This window comes from Entelurus aequoreus, linkage group LG05 (assembly GCF_033978785.1).
Source record: "Entelurus aequoreus isolate RoL-2023_Sb linkage group LG05, RoL_Eaeq_v1.1, whole genome shotgun sequence".
Classification (NCBI taxonomy): Eukaryota; Metazoa; Chordata; class Actinopteri; order Syngnathiformes; family Syngnathidae; genus Entelurus; species Entelurus aequoreus.
In genome coordinates this window covers 70,760,231-70,783,032 of record NC_084735.1, presented here as the reverse complement: position 1 = coordinate 70,783,032, position 22,802 = coordinate 70,760,231, and the positions used below count along the sequence as shown (strand labels likewise).

Here is a 22,802-nt window from a genome sequence, read left to right as displayed (position 1 = left end):
TGGAACTCTGTTTCCTTCTCTCCTTCTTTGACTGAGTGTTGATTGCGCTGTCTGTTTCAAAATCCATTATGCCTTGTGCACATTGGTGCCTCCAAGGAGCTCTGTCATGGGCTGTGGATTCCCAAGAGTTCACAGTGAAGTTACATTTCTTAAAGTTTGCCTTCAGAGTGTCTTTGTAGCTCTTGAGAGGTCTTCCGTGACCGCGATGCCCCTGCTTTAAAGGCCTACTGAAATGAAATGTTTTTATTTAAACGGGGATAGCAGATCCATTCTATGTGTAAATACTTGATCATTTCGCGATATTGCCATATTTTTGCTGAAAGGATTTAGTAGAGAACATCGACGATAAAGTTCGCAATTTTTGGTCGCTGATAAAAAAAGCCTTACATGTACCGGAAGTAGCGTGACGTCAAAGGTTGAAAGGCTCCTCACATTTCCCCATTGTTTACAATGCAGCTAGAGCGTTTCGGACCGAGAAAGCGACGATTACCCCATTAATTTGAGCGAGGATGAAAGATTTGTGGATGAGGAACGTGAGAGTGAAGGACTAGAGTGCAGTGCAGGACGTATCTTTTTTCGCTATGACCGTAACTTGGGTACAAGGGTTCATTGGATTCCACACTTTCTCCTTTTTCTATTGTGGATCACTAATTTGTATTTTAAACCACCTCGGATACTATATCCTCTTGAAAATGAGAGTCGAGAACGCGAAATGGACATTCACAGTGACTTTTATCTTCACGACAATACATCGGCGAAGCTCTTTAGCTACGGAGCTAACATGATAGCACATCGGGCTTAACTGCAGATAGAAACAAAAGAAATAAACCCCTGACTGGAAGGATAGACAGAACATCAACAATACTATTAAACCATGGACCTGTAAATACACGGTTAATGCTTTCCAGGCTGGCGAAGCTTAACAATGCTGTTGCTAACGACGCCATTGAAGCTAACTTAGCAACGGGACCTCACAGAGCTATGCTAAAAACATTAGCTATCCACCTACGCCAGCCCTCATCTGCTCATCAACACCCGTACTCACCTGCGTTCCAGCGATCGACCGAGCGACCATCATAGATGCGGTTGGCGGCCCGGAGACGGAGGAAGTCAAGGTGAGGTCGGCGGCTAGCGGGTCTGCTATCCATCTCAAAGTCCTCCTGTTTGTGTTGCTGCAGCCAGCCGCTAATACACCGATCCCACCTACAACTTTCTTCTTTGCAGTCTTCATTGTTCATTAAACAAATTGCAAAAGGTTCACCAACACAGATGTCCAGAATACTGTGGAATTTTGAGATGAAAACAGAGCTTTTTGTATTGGATCCAATGGGTCCGAATACTTCCGTTTCAACGATTGACGTTACGCACATACGTCATCATACATAGACGTTTTCAACCGGAAGTTTAGCGGGAAATTTAAAATTGCACTTTATAAGTTTACCCGGCCGTATTGGCATGTGTTGCAATGTTAAGATTTCATCATTGATATATAAACTATCAGACTGCGTGGTCGGTAGTAGTGGGTTTCAGTAGGCCTTTAAGTGTCCATATAGTATCATCTTTGGAATCCTTTTTTCTTCCACTGCGGATAATATGTCCTGTCCATCACACTCAATGCTGAGGAGGCCACACTTTTTGTCTTGCCACTTAATGTTGCAGATCCTCCGCAGACAACGCTGGTGAAACTGCTCCAGCAGTTTGATGTGTCTGCGGTAGGTGGTCCATGTCTCACAACAATAGAGGAGTGCGCTCAGGACCACGGCTCTGTACACGGCAATTTTGGTGGAGAGACGGATGCCGTGTATTCGCCAGAGTCTCTTTGCCATTCTGCCGAACGCCGTACTTGCCTTTCCAATGCGCTGCATCATCTCAGCATCCAGGGTTCCGTTGCTCGTAACGATGCTACCCAAGTAGCAGAACTTTTCTACAGTCTTGATCTCTGTATTGTTGATGATGATATGAGGAGGTTGTGGTGCATCGGCAGCATGTAATGGTGAGGGCTGAACCGTGGCTTCAGTCTTTCCAAGGGCTCCAGCATCCCCTGCGACCCCGAAAGGGACAAGCGGTAGAAAATGGATGGATGGATGGAACTTAACACATCAAAAGTTACATTATAATGCTAGCTAAACTAGCACTGATGTAGCATAACAAGTAGCATGAAGCAGTTAGCTCGTTGGTACGATCAAACCTACCAGAAGCACATTTCTTCTTTAGTTGTCAACACCAAGACTCCAAGAGACAAACTCCCGCGAGTGTGGCTGTTAACATTTGAGGGAAGCTGTGTATTATCAGGCGAATCTCAGTGGAGGAAAAATCTTCAGTCAACATTCTCCTGATATTTCACAGTTTTGTAATTAAGTGTGCCACATTAAGGTAATTCCACTTTGTCGTCTCTCCAAACAAAAGTCACTTTCCTTGCGAGCATCTGCCATAGTCACTTTTTGAAATTTTGTTTTGATGTGACCGGAGAATAGAACTTTATGCGCGTGTGTGGTTTATTCTTCTATAGTTTTGGTGGTTCCAGTGGCTGTTTGCTTACAGCGCCACTTATGGAGAGGCACTGTATTACATCATTCTCACCCAGGAAACATTTCTGCCTGGATGTGACTCACTATTGATAGGACATTGTGAGAATGCATTAATTTTTTTAACCTAAAACGAAACACAAACGATACAGGGGGGATATACCCTCAGTCGGCAGAGCACTGCTGTCATTAGTTACTGTCCTAATTGCTAATTTGTTGTGTGTTTGAAGTATTTTTTAGATTTTTTTTACAGCATTTTACTAGCTCAATATAAATCCAAAGAATGCAATGAACAAGCAATGTGTGGTTTGAAACATTCAGGAAGTATTTACAGCGTTGTCGACACTGCCTTCCCCGCACCCTACTCCCTTGGCTTCTGACAAAGAAGATTAACCAACAAGGTCAGATGGATTTTATTTTGTATTCATAATTATTGTAGTGACCTGGCTGTTCAAGTTAAGGAGTTTTTTTAGTTCAAACTGTTATTGCATCAGAGAGCTGGTGACAGTTCAGCTCATTGTTGTTGTTGTTTTGACTTTGCTATTAAAATGAAAGTTTATATTATGTTCAAAGTGTACAAACTTTCACCAAAATATGGAGATTTGTTGAGGCTGGAACCCATTATTCATGTTTGCATTGTTTCTTATGCAGGTATGTGTCTCAATATACAAAGTTTTCTATTTACGAACCCTGTTGAACCAACAGGGTCGTAAATTAAAGTTCCATTGTACCTGCGCCAAAAACTAACAGAAAGACATACTGTAGGACCCACACTAAAATCCTCCCCAATAGTGCTGTGCAATATAACAGCGTATATCGTAGTGCAACATGAAAATGTCTACCGCTCTATTGTTTATCTCGTCATTTTAATGTCTGGGTTGCGGCTTTTTTAATGTACTGTAAAGAATTTTACGGCGCTGATACATCCATGCGTGCGAGAGCCGGCAGGAGCCCATCCATCCATCCATTTTCTTTTTCTTTTTGTTTTTTTTCTTTTCTTTTTTTTAAATTTAAATTTTTATTTTTTTATTTTTTTTGTCCTGTCCGTCCATTTTCAACCGTTTTTTTCGTTTCGGGGTCGCGGGGGTGGAGCCTATCCCAGCTGCACTTGGACCTTGAAGGCAAGGTACATCCAGGACAAGTCGCCACCTCATCGCAGGTGTCATGTCTGTGTGATCATGTTTTGTTTTAGTCATGTTTTGTTTTGTTTAGTTATTGGACTCTTTAGTTTCTGTTTACGCTCCATTGTTTTTGTTTCCATGACTACCCATTAGTTTTCACCTGTCCTCGTCACGCACCTGTCTCACGCTTTGCACTCGCACACCTGTCACTAATCATGTCACTGCTATTTAAGCCTGTCTGTTTCTGTTGTTCGTCCTGGTGTCATATCCTTTCATACCATGCTATCTACCTATCCATCCATGCTACTGCTACCCATGATATTTATGTCCACTATAGTTTATGCTTCATGCCAATGATGCCATGCCACAGTAAGTGTTTTTGTTTCATGTTCTTAGTTAATTGCCTTTGTGCTAATCTTTTGGTTTCATAGTTTGTTCTCCGCCATTGTGCGCGCCTTTTGTTTGCTTCTGTTTTTTTGTAGTTTGTTAGTGTTCATTATTAAGTCATGCACCCACCTCCAAGCCATGTCCGATCCAAATTCACTTGCCTCTCGGGAAAACAACCACTCCAAAGTCCAAGTCGTGACAGCAGGCTGGCAGGAACACAGACGTCAATGTAACAGACACGGACAGAGAGCACAATGGAAGCTAAACCTACAAATCCCAAAAAGGAATTGGTGCTAGAAAGAGGGAAGAGGAACTTTTTTGTTTTGATGGGCACGTCATGAAAAAACTGTTCAGAGACAGTGTTAAAATGCGACAAAATACAAATGTTACCTCAAAACCAAAGTTGTTGTCCAAAGGTACCGTCTATGACAAGCAGTCCCGCAGACACTAAGAAATTACAAATGCTATCTATAAATTGATATGTGTAGACATGACAGTAGTAGTATGTCAAAAAGAGGGGTTGCTGCCAAAAATAAATTTCGTTTTTTGTCTTATGCTTTCCATACATAAAATGTGTTTTAATAAAGGAAAGGAGAAAAGATGAGAGAAATTGTCATTCATTTAGTGCGTACAATTTTAAGAAAAAAATACTACATCGTGATTCAAAATGACCTATAACTTGATGTAAAATGATCTATGCCTGGATAAATATTTAATATTTACTACAGAAAAGACTCGACTATGTATTGGGAGCCAGGTTTTGTATATTGCTTTGCATATCTGTCTTACAACTGCAGAAAATTCCTGCAGAATCCCCCAAGTCCGATTCAAGCTTCCGCCATCCTAGTCACAGCCGTTTGGGAAGCCACTTCACCCACCTTGCTCCCACTGCTGTATGAATGTGAATGAATGATTGGTGGTAATCCGACCGCCCTTCCGTCAGTCTACCCCAGGGCAGCTGCAGATACAAATGTAGCTTACATAAATGTGGAATGAATGGATGATGGGTTCTCAGTTTTCTGTGAAGCGCTTTGAGTTTCTAGAAAAGTGTTATATAAATCTATTACATTTTTTATTGTTATTATAAAATCACAAATCTATGCAGCTTGAACACTAGTCCGTAGTGTTTCCAACTCCATAGTGGACACAGACGAGAATTTTGACATCATCGTTTCACAAAAAAGGTAACGGATTTGCTGTCCATTAGCAGTGTTGGGACTAACGCGTTACAAAGTAACGCGTTACTGTAACGCCGTTAGTTTTGGCGGTAACTAGTAATCTAACGCGTTATTTTTTTATATTCAGTAACTCAGTTACCGTTACTGCATGATGCGTTACTGCGTTATTTTACGTTATTTTTTATGTAGTATCGGCTAGAAACAGAAGCGCTGCGCCGGTGTCTTTCTTCTGAATCTTCCTCTGTCACACGCCGGAGAGAAGAAAAGAGGCGTGTGTGTGTGTCTGGGTGTGGGTGTGGGGGGGAGGGACACACGTGATCCGCGGTTTGATATGTAAAACAAAACAAAAAGGTTGTTCGCATGTACGTTCAGTCCACACACAGCGTGGTCATGGCGAGCGGAGTAACGGAGGAGCTTGAACGCCCTGCGCCATTTAATCGGTGTGTTTATAGGTGCAGACTCCGTTGTGCAAGACGAGGGTTTTAAACACATGTTGAACGTGCTTGAGCCACGTTTCGCGCACCCACTTCAGCGATAAGATTGTGCCAGATCTTTATGAGCAGGAGAAGAAAAAAGTTGTGGATGAACTATCCAGAGCATCACCTGTTGCGCTCACGACAGACTGGTGGACGTCCAGGGAAACTATGTGACGATAAGCGCTCACTTCATCACAGCAGACTGGCAGATGAGAAGACACGCCCCCTCTACGAGAGTCACCTTGCGCAGGTACTGACACAAGCAGTGGAGGAATGGAAGATAAAGATATCCCAGTCACAAGTGATAATGCCAAAAATCACATAAATGCAGTGAATGAGGCAGGACTGGGACCACAGGTAGGTGCTTTGCACATGTAGTGAATTTGGCATCACATCTCAGTCAATAGGATGGATCAGGAAGGAGGTTTCCTAGCACAACAGCTGCTCATGTACTTAAGACAAAGCAAGAAATGCTAAAGCTGCCTACTCATAAAGCTCATACATCATGTCCAAACGAAGTGGAACTCCACTTATGATATGTTGGAGCAGCAGGCAGCTATATACTCTGCATTGACCCACAACACCCTGAAGAAAAATGTCAAAGACATCATCAACCTGTCTGATGATGTGAGAGTGGCAGAGGAGGTCCTCCAGGTGCTTAAACCCCTCAAAAGTGTTACATCTCTACTGAGCACTGAAAAACAAGGATTGTACAATCCATGGCTCCAAGTGTGGAAGACAGCAGCATCAGGCTTTATTTCACTATCTATGTTTCAAGGAAGATGATGTGCCTTTTTATGTTGCACTTTAAGTTGTTTTTTATTAATGGTCATTGGTCCAAGTTTAAAGAAAGGAGAAATGCCTTTTTATGTTGCACTGTTTTTCATTAATTATGTTAAAATTAAAATAAAAATGCATGTCAAGTTGATCAACAGATTGTATTATTCTCCAGTGCAATAACAGTATTGTAATGAAGGCTAAAAGGCCATTAATGGGAGCTTTAAAAAAAAAGAAGAAAACAATAAGTAACTAAATAGTTACTTTTCACAGTAACGCATTACTTTTTGATGTAAGTAACTGAGTTAGCAACTGAGTTACTTTTGAAATTAAGTAACTAGTAATTGTAACTAGTTACTGGTTTTCAGTAACTAACCCAACACTGTCCATTAGTGATGTTCCGAAGTCGTTTCACGATCGATCTACTCTGAAAAGGTAAAAAAAAAACGTTTTGACGACAATGTTTCTTTGTGTTTCTTTGAGACTACTTCAACCCTGATTCAAATGTAAGTCAGGTTTGAAAAGCACTGCATCATTTTTCATTAACAGTTCGGCCAAGGATTACATCGTTGATCATCTTTTGGAAAGGTGACAAGCAAGTCGTCCAATTTTCTTTGGAAAGACGATCAAGTGTCTCACTGAGTTGTATCACAGAGCTCAGTTGATCGCTCCGGGTGCACAGTTATAGTGGCAGGCTGTCTCTCGAGTCCTGGGGTTGATGAGTGACTGACAGGCAGGCCTGTGGAACTGGTTGAGTATCTCTATAATTACAGGTGCCAGTTGGTTTGCAGTGACGACCCCTTGGTGCGATACAGTCTGGTCCCAGCCAGTTTCCTGGCGTTAAGTCACTTCTATTGACATCAGAGGAATGGCATGTACACCAAGGCGACCTCAAAATGAACGTTCATGCCCTTTATTTCTAAAAGCCGCATGGAGGAAACACAAGGCTTTACCTCAAAGCGTTCTGAATATAAACCAAAAAAACATGACTGACAGTTGTGATAAGCTCGTATTTGTTTTATTTGTCAAGTGACAATATGACTACAGCAGATCAAAGGCCAAACAGCCTGCCGGACTCCCCTCAATAACCAACTGCAGGGCACAGATAAAGCCGACTCAAACGGACTGCAGATGGCAGGGTAAATACGCCGATACCCAAAGTAAGAGGCACCAGAGTCTAGAGGACAGATTGGTCGCACCTTGAGGGATTCAGTTCCAAGCCTTCTGTCTTGTGTGTTTGCTAAGAAAGTCAAGCTACAGTGAACCATAAATCTGTAAGTATTATTATTCTCAGAGAGCTCTGAAGAGTTCTCACTTCTTAATGGATTCGAACAGAGTAAAAAAAAACATATCCCAAAGCAACTCATTCAGGACATGTTCAAAATTATAACACACAAACAAATGGGTTGACAAATGTCAATAATGTCAGGGCATTGCAGGGAAATCAAACCAATTAGATTGCACTAAGGTCTCCATCTACGCATCACCTAAAAATCCTACGGAGCATAATTCCATGTTATCTTGAAAAAAATAGCGTAGCGTGCATCTAATCGGATTGTTTTGATGTTGTTTTGCTCTGCTCACAGCCTCTAGAGGGCACAGTTATGTTATCTGGTGTTATCTGGGGCAGAGTCATGTACAAAAAGAGTATAGCCAACTAAACAACAACGTGTCCAGCTGTGCCCGGAGGCATGCAATTGCTGTGGTTTTGACATTGTTTTCCTGCTGTAATAAACCAAAATAATATGTCTAGATATAATTGTAAACATACTCCAGCTCATAAACTTAAATTAAAATATGCTTTTATTTTGTCAAAGTATAATTGATGCACTCTGTTGCTACATTCCTGCAGTGTTCAGTGACCAGCAGGCACTCTAATAAGCAACCGACGGCGCAATGAACGTAAAAAAATCCCCCAAGGTCATTAAGAATATGTATTACAATTGGGAAGCCATCCTTTGACGGGCCAAGATAGACTAACTTAATTATCTCCAAATTACTGGTGGTTGAGAGCGACGGAAATAATAGATTACTTGGGGAGAAGTTTTTTAGAGCCTACTGCTGGTTTACCTCTAAGCTGGTTTAAATCTCCTGATACTCGATACAAGACAGTGCCTCGTTTTTAGGATTTTTTGCTAAGTCAATGTGCGGGTGTTTAACATATTGACGGGAAAAAAGGGCAGTACAATTGAGTGTTGGTGTGAAATACCACATGCTTGCCAATTGAGCCGGTTGTGTAATTGTCCTACACACAGGCAGAGTACCACCTCTTTAATTCGATAATAAAGTTAAAGTTAAAGTACCCATGATTGTCACACACAAACTAGGTGTAGCAAAATTATTCTCTGCATTTGACCCATCACTGTTAGAATAATTATGTACACATTATCACACAACTCTTATGCTTAAAAGCCGTTGCTATACTTATTATCAATTGTGCTGAAGTTGTACTTGTCTCTCTGTGCAAAGGGACAACTTGCAATCCAAGATTGCGAGTCGTCTCGTATCAGTGTTTGTGTCCAGACCCGGCCTGCTGACTGCCAAGGGCGAACATCGAGTGCCTTGACGCAGACAAAGCAGAGACAGGGTGATATCACGAGTGTCAGCACATTTCCATTTGATGAATAATCATGTATTGTGTCCAACTGGGGCTGCCGAAATTACCCCCCTTCCTTCAGAAGCAGCCTCAGTGATGTAACCAGGGACCTCCCAAATAAATAGAAAGGCACGTGGGACTGTACCTTAGAGCAGTGGTTCTTAACCTTTTTTCAGTAATGTACCCCCTGTGAATTTTTTTTTAATTCAAGTACCCCCTAATCAGAACAAAGCATTTTTGGTTGAAAAAAAGAGATAAAGAAGTAAAATACAGCACTATGTCATCAGTTTCTGATTTATTAAATTGTATAACAGTGCAAAATATTGCTCATTTGTAGTGGTCTTTCTTGAACTATTTGGGGGCGGGGGGCGTGGTTGGGGCGTGGTTATTTACAGCTGGAATTCACCAACTCGAGTATTTCATATATATATATATATATATATATATATATATATATATATATATATATATATATATATATATATATATATATATATATATATATATATATATATATATATATATATATGTATATATATATATATATATATATATATACATATATATATATATATATATATATATATATATATATATATATATATATATATATATATATATATATATATATATATATATATGAAATACTTGACTTTCAGTGAATTCTAGCTATATATATATATATATATATATATATATATATATATATATATATATATATATATATATATATATATATATATATATATATATATATATATATATATATATATATTTATTTATTTATTTTATTTACATAAAAGAAATACTTGAATTTCAGTGTTCCAGTGGCTATCTATTAGATGGCAGTATTGTCCTGTTTAACTTCTCCGTTCATGATGAGTATATCATTTCGGCCACCGTGTTCAATGGAGAAGTCTGTTCTACATATTTACAGGCAACATACACCTTCCCCTTCGAACGTCTCCTTGTTGTGTGCGCAGTTGTGCACTCTACTCTCTAAAAGCCCTAGATGTTATGACGTCATTGGGCAGGCAAGCTGTTTATATTGTGGGAAAGCGGACGTGAGAACAGGCTGTCCCCACTCAGTCTCAGGTCCGCATTGAGCTGGAGGGGGCGTGGCCTCCAGCTCCGGCTGAATACCGGGAGTTTGTCGGGAGAAAATCTCTGCCTGGAGGTTGTCGGGAGAGGCGCTGAATACCGGGATTCTCCCGCTAAAAACGGGAGGGTTGGCAAGTATGCTCAACAATGTCTTTTCCCATTTTATCTACTCTACGGCAAACAGAGTCATTTGATAAAGGCACATTCTTTATTTTCTCGGCTCCGTTTTTATCCAGTATTGTCTCGGCCAGCACTGCAGTGGCTGGAATTATCAGCTCTTCAGCGATAGTGAATGGCTTTTTGGCTTTAGCAACAAGCAAAGACACCGCGTAAGAAGCCTCCAGGGGCCAGGGCTTTGGCTGATGTTGTGGAGGCTTTCCGCATCGTGTCTTGAGATGACCTGAATTCATTTAGTCTCCTCTTAAAAAAATCAGGTGGCTTACCGACATGGCAAGCGTGTTTTGTCCGGAGATGCCGCTGAAGATGCGCGGCCGCTTCATGCCGCTTTTCGCTAACATTTCTCCGCAGAAAAAACACAATGCCTTGGAGGGGGTTAAAACTCGAAGCCGTAAATCCCATTAACACATATTCTTCGGAATACTGTCTGAATTTTGCCGGCTCAGGTTTGGCCTTCTTTGGCACATGTTCCTCCTTGTTTTCAGCTGCATTACTGCTACGCTTCAACCACGCCTCCATTGTTTTCTACATCGATAGTTGATTGACAGTTGGTGCCAGGTAGGTCAAACCATTATGGCATGGGCCATGGGGGAAACTCTGGGTTTATGGTAATGAATGTAATAGCCTACTTGATTTGATGTTCAGTTTATGAACTTACATTCATATTCTGTTGAAGTATTATTCAATAAATATATTTATAAAGGATTTTTGAATTGTTGCTCATTTTACAATATTTTTAAAAAATCTCACGTACCCCTTGGCATACCTTCAAGTACCCCCAGGGGTACACGTACCCCCATTTGAGAACCACTGCCTTAGAGCGTAGGTTGGAACTGTAACTAAGTGTACAGCCCAATACGTCTCTCTTCATTGAGAAAAATTGAACTCTGTCTCTGCATGATTCCTTCCTTCTTGTCTGTTTAATAGATGTCATCAGTGTTTGAACCTGACAATCACCCTTGATCACCCCCTGGGAGGTGAGGGGAGCAGTGAGCAGCAGCGGTGGCCGCGCCCGAGAATAATTTTTGGTGATTTAACCCCCAATTCCAACCCTTGATGCTGAGTGTCAAGCAGGGAGGTAATGGGTCCCATTTTTATAGTCTTTGGTATGACTAGGCTTCGATAATAAGCTTCCCATATTCCGTGTTGGTGCCCGTAAACATGGATGTTAATAAAGTGACTCCCAAAATCGTGGCATTCTTCCTCCTTCGTGTTGGGCTTTCAGAATGTCAGCGAAGTAGGGATGTGCAATACTTAAATTCTAATCACTATCATGTTTTGGCTCCTACGATAAATGAGGGTGATCGTTGGTGATATTAACATTAAAAAGCTCGCTCATGTGCAAGTGAATGAGCGTGTGTGAGATGTCGGCAGCAGAGTGTGACGGTACCGCTGCTTTTGGAGGTCGATCGCCATCGGTTGCTCGTGGCGTGAAGCTAACAATACAAATAGAGTTATGGTTGCCCACGGCGTTGTGACAAGAGATGTACAGTATATCGTTAGGATTTTATCGATACCGATAACATTATCAATATTCCTTATCGATTCCGACATTCATTGGTAGTCTTATCGGTACTACACTGTATTGGTGTAAATAAAGATGTGAAAAAAAGGCATTCTTTATTACCAATTTTAGTATCACAAGAGGTTGTACACCACCAACATCATGTAACGTCTCACAGCAGAGAAGTCTTTTATCAACACCTACTTTTTAAGTCTTAAATAATAATACCTAAGTTTGCAATGCAAGGTGCAATGCAGTTGTTATCATCTTGTAAAGACCACACAGATCCATGACGGTGTTTCTATTCCTTACAATTACACTCTGGAAATGGCATTTATGTGTTTATCACAGACCTTGTACATAATGTATCATATAAAATATATAATGTAAATAAATCATCAATTAGCATGTTAGGTGGGTGTGCATTTAAGCAAGGTGGGATTTGATGCCACGCAAACGTGATGCGATGGAGTGACGTCAGACGGCGTCTAAAGATCTGTCAGCGGATGCTATCTTGCTTCAGAGAAACTTTATAGATTATAATACTACGTCAATTGTTTCACTTTTTAAGTGGGTTAACATTGGCCTGTGGATTACTGGATCACTAAGAGGATGGTTGATGGAGCGCAGTAGTGGCGGCCGTGAATAAAGTGCGTTCACTTCAAACTGACAATAACTCTTATATTATATTGTTGTCTTACAAACTTTTGTGTGGTGTTGCTTCCTTATTTATCATTATTCCAAGATGATTATCAGATCCTGGGAAGAATGTGTCAGCTGGATGAAAAAAATAAATAATGATAGCCCTTACATTTATACATAATCTTAACAGTCCTCCTGGAGCAACCCAATTAAGAACTGGTACTGAAAAATACCAGTACCTGGTACACATCCCTAGTTATGACAACCGTAACTGCAACCGTGCACAGAAGGACCTCGTATTTATCCACCTCTCAAACACTCTCCAAAATAACAAATGCATTGTTGTTTTATATGGCCAAAAATAGGTCTCCTGTGAATACACTGTGTTCCTTGTAGTATGTGTCTTTTATCTACAGTCTCATTTTTTTATTTGTTTACACTCAGCAATAGCCTTTTTAATTTTAGTTAGCCCTTTATAAATTTAATTTTGCTACATATGTATTATTTTAATTTTCAAATTTCATTTCGAAATACCGTATTTTTCGGATTATAAATCACAGTTTTTTTCATAGTTTGGCTGTGTGTGCGACATATACTCCGGAGCGACTTATGTGTGAAATTATTAACACATTACCGTAAAATATCAAATAATATTATTTATCTCATTTGCGTAAGAGACGAAGCAAATGGCAGCAATCGTCACTCACACGTCAACCAATAAGAATTTGGCGGGGTAGGGTCATGGCAGAAGTGCATTGTGGGTCATGGGATGCTAACTGCTATATGCTATACGCTACTGCCGTAGCTATTAAAATGGATCACATCAACATTGGCGGTAACTTATAAAAACTGAGAAGGACTGAACAAAAATGGCACCGAAAAGGAAATCATATACTGCAGATTACAAGCTGGACGTAGTGAAATATGCAGCAGAGAACGGCAATCGAGCAGCAGAAAGAAAGGACATACCAGAGGCGACACCGGGGAGGAAGATTTCATGGGATTTAGCGATCGGGAGTGACAGATTGTTTGGTAAACGTATAGCATGTTCTATATGTTATAGTTATTTGAATGACTCTTGCCATGATGTGTTACGTTAACATACCAGGCACGTTCTCAGTTGGTTATTTATGCGTCATATAACGTACACTTATTCAGCCTGTTGTTCACTATTCTTTATTTATTTTAAATTCCCTTTCAAATGTCTATTCTTGGTGTTGGCTTTTATCAAATAAATTTCCCCCCAAAATGCGACTTATACTCCAGTGCGACGTATATATGTTTTTTACTCCGGAGCGACTTATAGTCCGAAAAATACGGTAAAAGCCTCGTTAACGTACTGTTTGTTCCAAAAAAAAAAAAGTGCAATAACAATATTTTTTACACAACATGATCGTAATTTCAATATTAATTAAAATCAATCAATCAATCAATCAATCAATGTTTATTTATATAGCCCTAAATCACAAGTGTCTCAAAGGGCTGTACAAGCCACAACGACATCCTCGGTACAGAGCCCACATACGGGCAAGGAAAACTCACACCAGTGGGACGTCAATGTGAATGACTATGAGAAACCTTGGAGAGGACCGCATATGTGGGTAATCCCCCCACCCCCCCCCCCCCCCCCATTTAAGATATATCCATCCATCCATCCATCCGTTTTCTACCGCTTGTCCCTTTCGGGGTCGCGGAGGGTGGCTGGAGCCTATTCCAGCTGCATCCGGGCGGAAGGCGGGGTACACCCTGGACAAGTCGCCACCTCATCACAACATTTAAAGATATAGATTTAGATTCAAGCTTTAAATTTAGATTTAACATTTAGGTTTATATTTAACATTTAGATTCAAGATTTAGATTTTACTTTAATATTTAGCATTTAGGTTTAGATTTAACATTTAGCACTCATTTTAAGATTTAGGTTTAAGATTTAGATTTAACATTTAGGTTTAGATTTTAAATTTAGGGCTAACATTTAGATTTAGATTTAATATTTAGAATTAACTTTACAATTTTGAATTAAGATTTAGATTTAAGGTTTTGGTTTAGATATAACATTTAGAATTACAAACGTACATTAAAGATTTAGATTTAACATTCTGGTTCATATTTAAGATTTAAATTCAACATTAAGATATCAAATTTAGAATCAGCATTTAATTTAAACTTAAATGTGATGAAAATGAGCTAAATGTGAGAAAAGTGAGCTAAATGTGAGAAATATATCTGCTAAAAAAGTGTGACGCGTGGGGTGTGGTCTCTCGCTGGCTTGCTGGCTGTCCCCTGTTTCTCCTGTGCCTTGTCCTCTGCCGGGCGCGTTTGTTTATGGCCTGCCGCTGGACCTGCCAGCCTGGATGCGTGGGGCCGGTGGTCCCTTGTTCCCTGGGCACCGCACCTGCTGTTTTGGGTTGGGCTCTCTGTGTGGCTGGGGCCGTACGTTGGCTCTCGCACACACTGGGAGACAAATATATTTTACATACAAATGCACATACATACTCACATACACACAATTATACATACACTACCGTTCAAAAGTTTGGGGTCACCCAAACAATTTTGTGGGATAGCCTTCATTTCTAAGAACAAGAATAGACTGTCGAGTTTCAGATGAAAGTTCTCTTTTTCTGGCCATTTTGAGCGTTTAATTGACTCACAAATGTGATGCTCCAGAAACTCAATCTGCTCAAAGGAAGGTCAGTTTTGTAGCTTCTGTAACGAGCTAAACTGTTTTCAGATGTGTGAACATGATTGCACAAGGATTTTCTAATCATCAATTAGCCTTCTGAGCCAATGAGCAAACACATTGTACCATTAGAACACTGGAGTGATAGTTGCTGGATGGGCCTCTATACACCTATGTAGATATTGCACCAAAAACCAGGCATTTGCAGCTAGAATAGTCATTTACCACATTGGCAATGTATAGAGTGTATTTCTTTAAAGTTAAGACTAGTTTAAAGTTATCTTCATTGAAAAGTACAGTGCCTTTCCTTCAAAAATAAGGACATTTCAATGTGACCCCAAACTTTTGAACGGTAGTGTACATATATACACATACATACGTATATTCATTAATACATACATACATACGTGCACACATTGGTACTTACCCACATGCATAGGTACCTATGCTCCCACATACATACACAAACACAGTACATACATACACACACACGGTACATACATCCACACACACATTCACTGTACAAACATACATATACACATACTGTACATATACGAGCACATATGCATACATACACTCATGCATATAATCACGTTTCATCAAACATATATTAACGTTGTTGCCCTAGGGAAAACTGGGTAACACGCGGCACACTGACGAGGCTTAACCTAGTATTACTATAACAATCTACAAGGTTAATACACTTTGCATCTCTTACTTCCCCTCCATTTCTCTGCTTTATTTCATATGTAAAGTTATCATTACATATACGTACTGTTGCATTTGAAACAATTGTATTGTTGATAATAAAGGTAATTATTGTTATCATTCATTATAAATAGTGCTATTTCTATTGGTATTTTTATTGCTCCATTTCTCGTGTAATAATTTTCATTGTCATTTCTGTGTTATTAATATTTACTTTACTAACTGCTTCTTTGCTATTACTTTTCGTATCATATTTGTACATGTCATATTAGCTGATGCTGTTCAGTTGTTGTTATTGTTGTGTTTGTTGTTGTTGTTGTTGTTGTTGTTGTCTCTCTGTCTTATCTCCCTCTTGTCCCTGCAATTTTCCCCTGTGTTTTCCTTTTTTACTCTTTCCATCTCCTCCTGCTCCGGTCCGGCTGCGCCAAACATGAATATACATCCATTTAATAAAGTCTGGTACAACTAAGGCAGTGGTTCTTAACCTGGGTTCGATCGAACCCTAGGGGTTCGGTGAGTCGGGCTCAGGGGTTCGGCGGAGGTCAAGACACACCCGACTCATCATGTAAATAAAAACTTCTCCCTATCTGCGTATTACGGATACGGCAACAGCAGAAGTCAGACTGATTTGCAGGTGTGTAATTTGTTGTGAGTTTATGCACTGTGTTGGTTTTGTTGTTTGAAAAAGGTGATGTTCATGCACGGTTCATTTTGTGCACCAGTAAAAAACATGGTAACAGTTTAGTATGGGGAACATATTCAGCATTAATTAGTTGCTTATTAACATGCAAATTAGTAACATATTGGCTCTTAACTAGTGTTGCGTCGACCAGCATTCCTCCAATGGGGAATTCAAATTGCTAGTCTCTCCCAGATTCTTTTTATGGCAATACGCTGATGTGTATATTCAATCTCCAGGCAATAGTTGGTATTTTGTAGTTTATTCTCAAAGCTTAGAGGACAAACCTGAGACCAACCCAGCACCCAAGCGTTCCCTAGCCCGGTCCAGATCGGTCTACCAAAACCCCGGAACTCCTGTCTACTTCCTCCTTCTCCTGTCCCCCCCACCTGCTGTTTCCCCAGTCTAGCTGTGCTCCTTATCTTAGGAATGTAATAGCAGTCTCAACAAAGACAGCGCTCTGACTCTAACCAAGGACACTCGAATCCAAGCACTTTGTACCACACGAGACATTAGCTGATGTAAATATGACTATAGGAGTTTTTAGAAAGAAGTAACACTTAAATATGGATATGCTTCCAACACTAGTCATTATTAAGTACTTATTAATGCCTTATTCGGCATGGCCTTATTAAAACTCTAACCCTAACCCTGGCCCTAACCCTCTAATCCTAACCCTAACCAAAAAACTCAAAATTAAGTATTTTTTACTTAGAATATGTTCCCCATACTAAAGTGTTACCAAAAACGTATAACTTTGTCTTGAATTTGAAAAAAAACACATTTTATTTTTCACTAAAGAAGGGTTCTGTTTGAGTTTGAGTTTGAGTTTGAGTTTGGGTTTATTTCGAACATGCAAGCATACAACATGATACATCACAATTTCCAGTTTCTCTTTTCAACATGTTCGAAAAGGAGTAGGGTGAATGCGCATATGAAACTGGTGGGGTTCGGTACCTCCAACAAGGTTAAGAACCACTGAACTAAGGCAACAAGAGAAGTATCTCACGCTTCTCTTTTGTAAAGTAAATCTGTACAGCAAATATGGGCATCTACTTCAACAATATGATTTGCCTGAGTTGCTAGACAGGACAAAAAAAAAAATAAAGAAAGTGGAACTGAACTTTTACATTTGCCTCCCCATGGCTGGCTGCACTCGGAGCACTTTGCAGTCTTCGGCAGCACAGAAAGTTAACCTTTAGTTCTTTTTATGGTTGCCTTCAATGTTGCTTCTGTTGCAACACAATATTAATCTATTCTTTTATAGTTTGAATGACAAACTCAGGTAATTTACCCACACAGAAGATTGCAGCGTTGACATCTGATGCGCTTTTTTTTTGTCATGTGACGCGTCAAACCGTAACCTTTACGGTCGGTGAACTGCCTTTCATCACATTGTTCTGCCCTATATAAAATACAGTATAAAATACAGCACTCAACACAGCAGCCTCAAAAGTTGGGGTGTCAAAAGTTCTCTTCCAAAAAGGTCCAATTTGTCCCCCTATTCTTCCACAAAACATCAACACACGCCAGAAATAAGAAGGCTTTTACAGGCAGCGTGAAAGGTTTCCTTCCCTTGAAGCTGGAAGTGGCGAGAATAGCGGTCTGTAGAAGGACCAGCGCTACTTTGTGACCTATTACCATGAAACCTCTGATGATCCCTATTCAAAGGAAACTGACTTCACAGGTAGAAAAGGGCTTGCAGGTGTCGAAGGCGACCTCTGGATAAGCAGACGGCCCCTTGCACGCCTCCAGGAACGCCCCGCAAAGTACAAACAAGCTCCCGTAAAGCCAAACGATGCGGGCGTTATCGAGCGGATGCTGATCATTCCTCATCATAGACAAGGACAGGTAATAAAAGGTAGGGGGCCAACACGCTGCTACGCCACATCAGCTGTAAAGCGAGCTGTTATTTACCACGGGCGGCTGGCCGCTGACAGAACTGCATGCTTGTGTGTTTGTGAGGAAAGTCCGCCACCGCGCAAAAAATTGAATACGTATTTCAAACTCACTTTTTGAAAGGTTGCGGCAAAAACAAGTACAACTGGAGAGCGGCAGATCATCTCGCACTGAGCCGAGCACGAAGCATAACAAAGAAAAAAGACTTAATGACGCCATCAAAAACAGAAGGTTGTCCTCACAACTCATCGCCAGTGCAGCAATGTTTTGTAATTTGTCTTTTTATGTGAAATGCTAAGCTACTGTAAACAACACAAAGCTAAATCAAAGTCAGATTATGTCTTTCCACTTATAATGTATATTTTCTGCTGGATCTACTCTTTATTTTATGCTGCCTTTTTTGCTGTTGCTGCAGCTGTTACATATACTGTAATATTGTACATCAGGGGTGTCCAAACTTTTTCCACTGAGGGCCGCACACGGAAAAATTTAAGCATGCAGGGGCCATTTTGATATTTTTCATTTTCAAACCATAACAAAATATATGGATTTTTTTTGTTTAAACTTTATGGCTCCCGGGGACCATAAAGGGTCTCAGTCATTAAAATGTTAAAAATAAGTCAAATTATTATTTATTTATTTATTTATTTATTTATTTAACGCTTACAGTAAATCTCTATATCAACTTCAGGTTGATAAAAAGTTTAAAAAAAAAGGTTTTATGCCTTTTCTGTCAAAGACAACTTTGTTTTCTATAGTAAAACTGAAAAATGCAGTATTTAGTAATTAGAGCTCTAAAAGATAAATAGTGCAGGACACCATTGATTTGAATTATTTAATATTTTTGAGAAATCAGTGAAAATATTAATAAAAGCCAACTAAATATGTTCGGGATCCAAAAGGTCCCCCACTCATAAAGTGATATGTTTGTATTAGTTTTTTTTTTTACTTTCAACACTTAAAATACGAGATCAACTTCAGATATATCTGTCGATTTTACGTTTGAACTATTATTTTGTTTGTTTTTATGCTCTTTTGTCAAAGAAATCTTTGATGTTTTTATGACAACCACACAATATATGCAATATTTTTTTTACACATAAAACATTTTAAAGTGACATTTTTAAAGTAATTGGAGCCTTGAATAGGTCAATAATTCATTATAACATAGATATTTTTTTATTTTTTATTTTGGAGCAATAGCAAAAAAAAGAAAAATTAAGAAAACAAAAGAAAAAAAAACAGCCTGCATGGCAGCTTTGTGTCAACATTGCAACTTTTTCTCGTTAGATTTCACCTCATTCCAATTTTTTAAATGTTTTTTTCTATTTTTGGAATACTATCAATTTTGCAATTTTTGCACAATGTGTGGCGGGCCGGTAAACAATTAGCTGCGGGTCGCAAAAATGGCCCCGGGCTGCACTTTGGACACCCCTGTTGTACATGGTAATTGGATTTGTTATATACTGTATATATTATATAATAATATAATATAATATATCAGTATATATTATATACTGTATATATGGGGTGGCATAACTCGGTTGGTAGAGTGGCCGTGCCAGCAACTTGAGGTTTCCAGGTTCGATTCCCGCTTTCGCCATCCTAGTCACTGCCGCTGTGTCCTTGGGCAAGACACTTTACCCACCTTCTCCCAGTGCCACCCACACTGGTTTAAATGTATGTAACTTAGATATTGGGTTTCACTATGTAAAGCGCTTTGAGTCACTAGAAAAAAGCGTTATATAAATATAATTCACTTCACTTCATATAATATGTAAATTTTACATATATGTGATATTTTATATTGCTACTATGGTAAATTTTTAGTGTACTTTATACCTTTTGTTTTCGCCCTCTTGTTGTGCTCATGTGTGCATTATCCTTTCCATCCTTATCCTTCCATCTTTGTAGCTGAGCAACTGTGTGGAACAATTTCCCTTGTGGATCAATAAAGTTTGTCTAAGTCTAAGTCAGCAAAGGGATGATTATTTAAAGTCACTAAAGATTATCCTGACTGATTATAGTGTGGGTTCAGGTGTTTGTTTTTTGCCACATCGGCTTAAAAGATGGTTGGCCATAATAATAATCAACATGGTGAACATGTTCGATATAGTGCTGCCGCAAATTAGTCGACATGTAAAACGAGTAATAATTGACTACTTCATTCAGACAGACTTTATTTGTTCATACTTTCACTGTTCTGCCCATTAGGTTTTTACAAAGTAATAACATACAGTACAGGCCAAAAGTTTGGACACACCTTCTCCTCATTCAATGTGTTTTCTTTATTTTCATGACTATTTACATTGTAGATTGTCACTGAAGGCATCAAAACTATGAATGAACACATGTGGAGTTATGTACTTAACAAAAAAAGGTGAAATAACCGAAAACACGTTTTATTTTTTCTAGTTTCTTCAAAATAGCCACCCTTTGCTCTGATTACTGCTTTGCACACTCTTGGCATTCTCTCGGTGAGCTTCAAGCACACCTGTGAAGTGAAAACCATTTCAGGTGACTACCTCTGAGAAAAACAACCGTTGAGATGCAAACAAGCAATCCTACTGTCAATACTAACGACAGTCGTTGAAGTGTAATTCCCCTCGTTAGCTTTGAGGTAGAACAATCGCTATGGATCGACCTCTAACTGCTCAAAATAGTCGGAATCTCCCACGTTAGCATTTCATTCAGTTGTGAACAAATGGCTCAAAGGAGCATTTGAGACCAGAATGTTTCTAACTCCTGTTATTTGTTGGAGGCTAAATTGCAGAGTCTTTTGGGAATGGTTGAAAGGACAGTGTTGTATGTGGGAGATAGGTGGTGTCACAGAACACCTCTTCTGTTCAGGGATGGTTTTTCGACTTTGACATAGATGGCATGATGAGGGGCGCCGAAACAAGCTCGCAATTTGGCATAGTTAGCATGTCGCTCGCGTTCGAGTCACAACATTTACGGCTTCCTACTTTGCTGCTAATCATATATGGATGATTACAAACACTGTTAGTTCCGAACCAGTTGTAGTTGTAGTATTTATGAGTAGCCAGCGAAAAGGTATATTTTTGATGTGACGGATGTAAACAGAGGTCACGACACCGGAAGTATATTACCCAAGGGGGCGTGTCTACAGGACAGAGTTGTCAAATGGGAAACGTTTTCTGAGTTCTTTGCAAGCATGTTATAGAATTGTACATGACATTTTCATTTATAATAATGTTAGCAAATTATCGAGTAAAAAAAAATAAAAAATTCTGTGGTACGTTACATAGGACATGTAAGTGTCAAAAAGACAGTAAAAAGAGATTGGTCGATGAGGTAAAGTATTTAGTCTTGATTTTTAAAATGTTATTTCGGGATTTGCGTGGCTGGATAGAGATTTTCCTCTTTTTTTTTCAGTTTTTCTCTTTTTTTGGTCACATCCCTGATCATTATGAAAACAATGCCATTGTTTTTTGTCATGTTCAGGGTCTCAAAGAAATCATATTTTTATTCCATATGTGTGCACTAGGCTTTAGCAATTCTTTTGTTTTTAAGGGTCTATATAAAAATGAAAGTAGGAGAAGAAAGCAATCCCATTCAAAGTTAATGGAAGGCCATTCCACCTGAATATGTCTTCGTTTAAGGAACAAGTGAGGTGATATCAGCTCCTATCACAGAAATAATACAAGTCTATACAGTATGTCTCAATGGCCCCGTTTTACATTGTAAACCAAATCTGGGTTTTTTTGCCCTCAAGTGACACCGATCTGATTTTTTTTTTGCCAGTCTAAACCCAATGCGACCCCGTATGTGACTTTTTTGTCAGCTTTAGGCGAGCTACGTCATTCGTGTGCGCCGCGAAAGACGCAGTCACCAACGGAAATGGATATTACATCCCAACATCCGGTTTCAGTGAGCAAGACAGCCGAATTTTCGGTGCATCACTTGTCAAAAGTGCGCAAATAATAGGCTATGTGTAATATAAGAATGTATATTTATATTTGGATTCCGGAGAAATAGGGATGGTTGAAGGACCGGAATTGAAGCTGTGGCGCATTTGCTTACATGTAAGTCCGTGTCTCCTCTACTTAACAGCCATAAGAAGATTAGAACCCTCTCAAATATATTACATCATATACATCCATTCATACATTATATTACTTAAATTTATTTTCACGTAAAAAAACCCTAATTTTTAAGGTGTGGCGACTTATATTTTATTTTGTAGTAGTGGCAACTTCCTCTCGGTCAACTTCCTTTGTATTCACTTTATCGCACTGCGCCTGCAAGTGACGTCGAGGCCACATTGGGGCCACATGTGCGTTTACACTGGAGTCTGATTAAAAAACACATTTTACTTGCAGTGTAAA

The 22,802-nt window shown here is 39.4% G+C and overlaps 1 protein-coding gene across 1 annotated transcript in view; it reads right to left on the bottom strand.

Moving 5' to 3' along the window:
- Window positions 1–1,515: 1,515 nt before the first annotated feature.
- The window catches only part of LOC133650969 (uncharacterized), an 84,894-nt gene continuing 63,607 nt past the window's right edge, over window positions 1,516–22,802 (bottom strand). Inside the window, exon 3 of the mRNA XM_062048793.1 lies at window positions 1,516–2,041. Coding sequence (XP_061904777.1) covers window positions 1,527–2,041 — 515 coding nt within the window. The 3' untranslated portion in view covers window positions 1,516–1,526. The remainder of the gene's footprint in view (window positions 2,042–22,802) is intronic.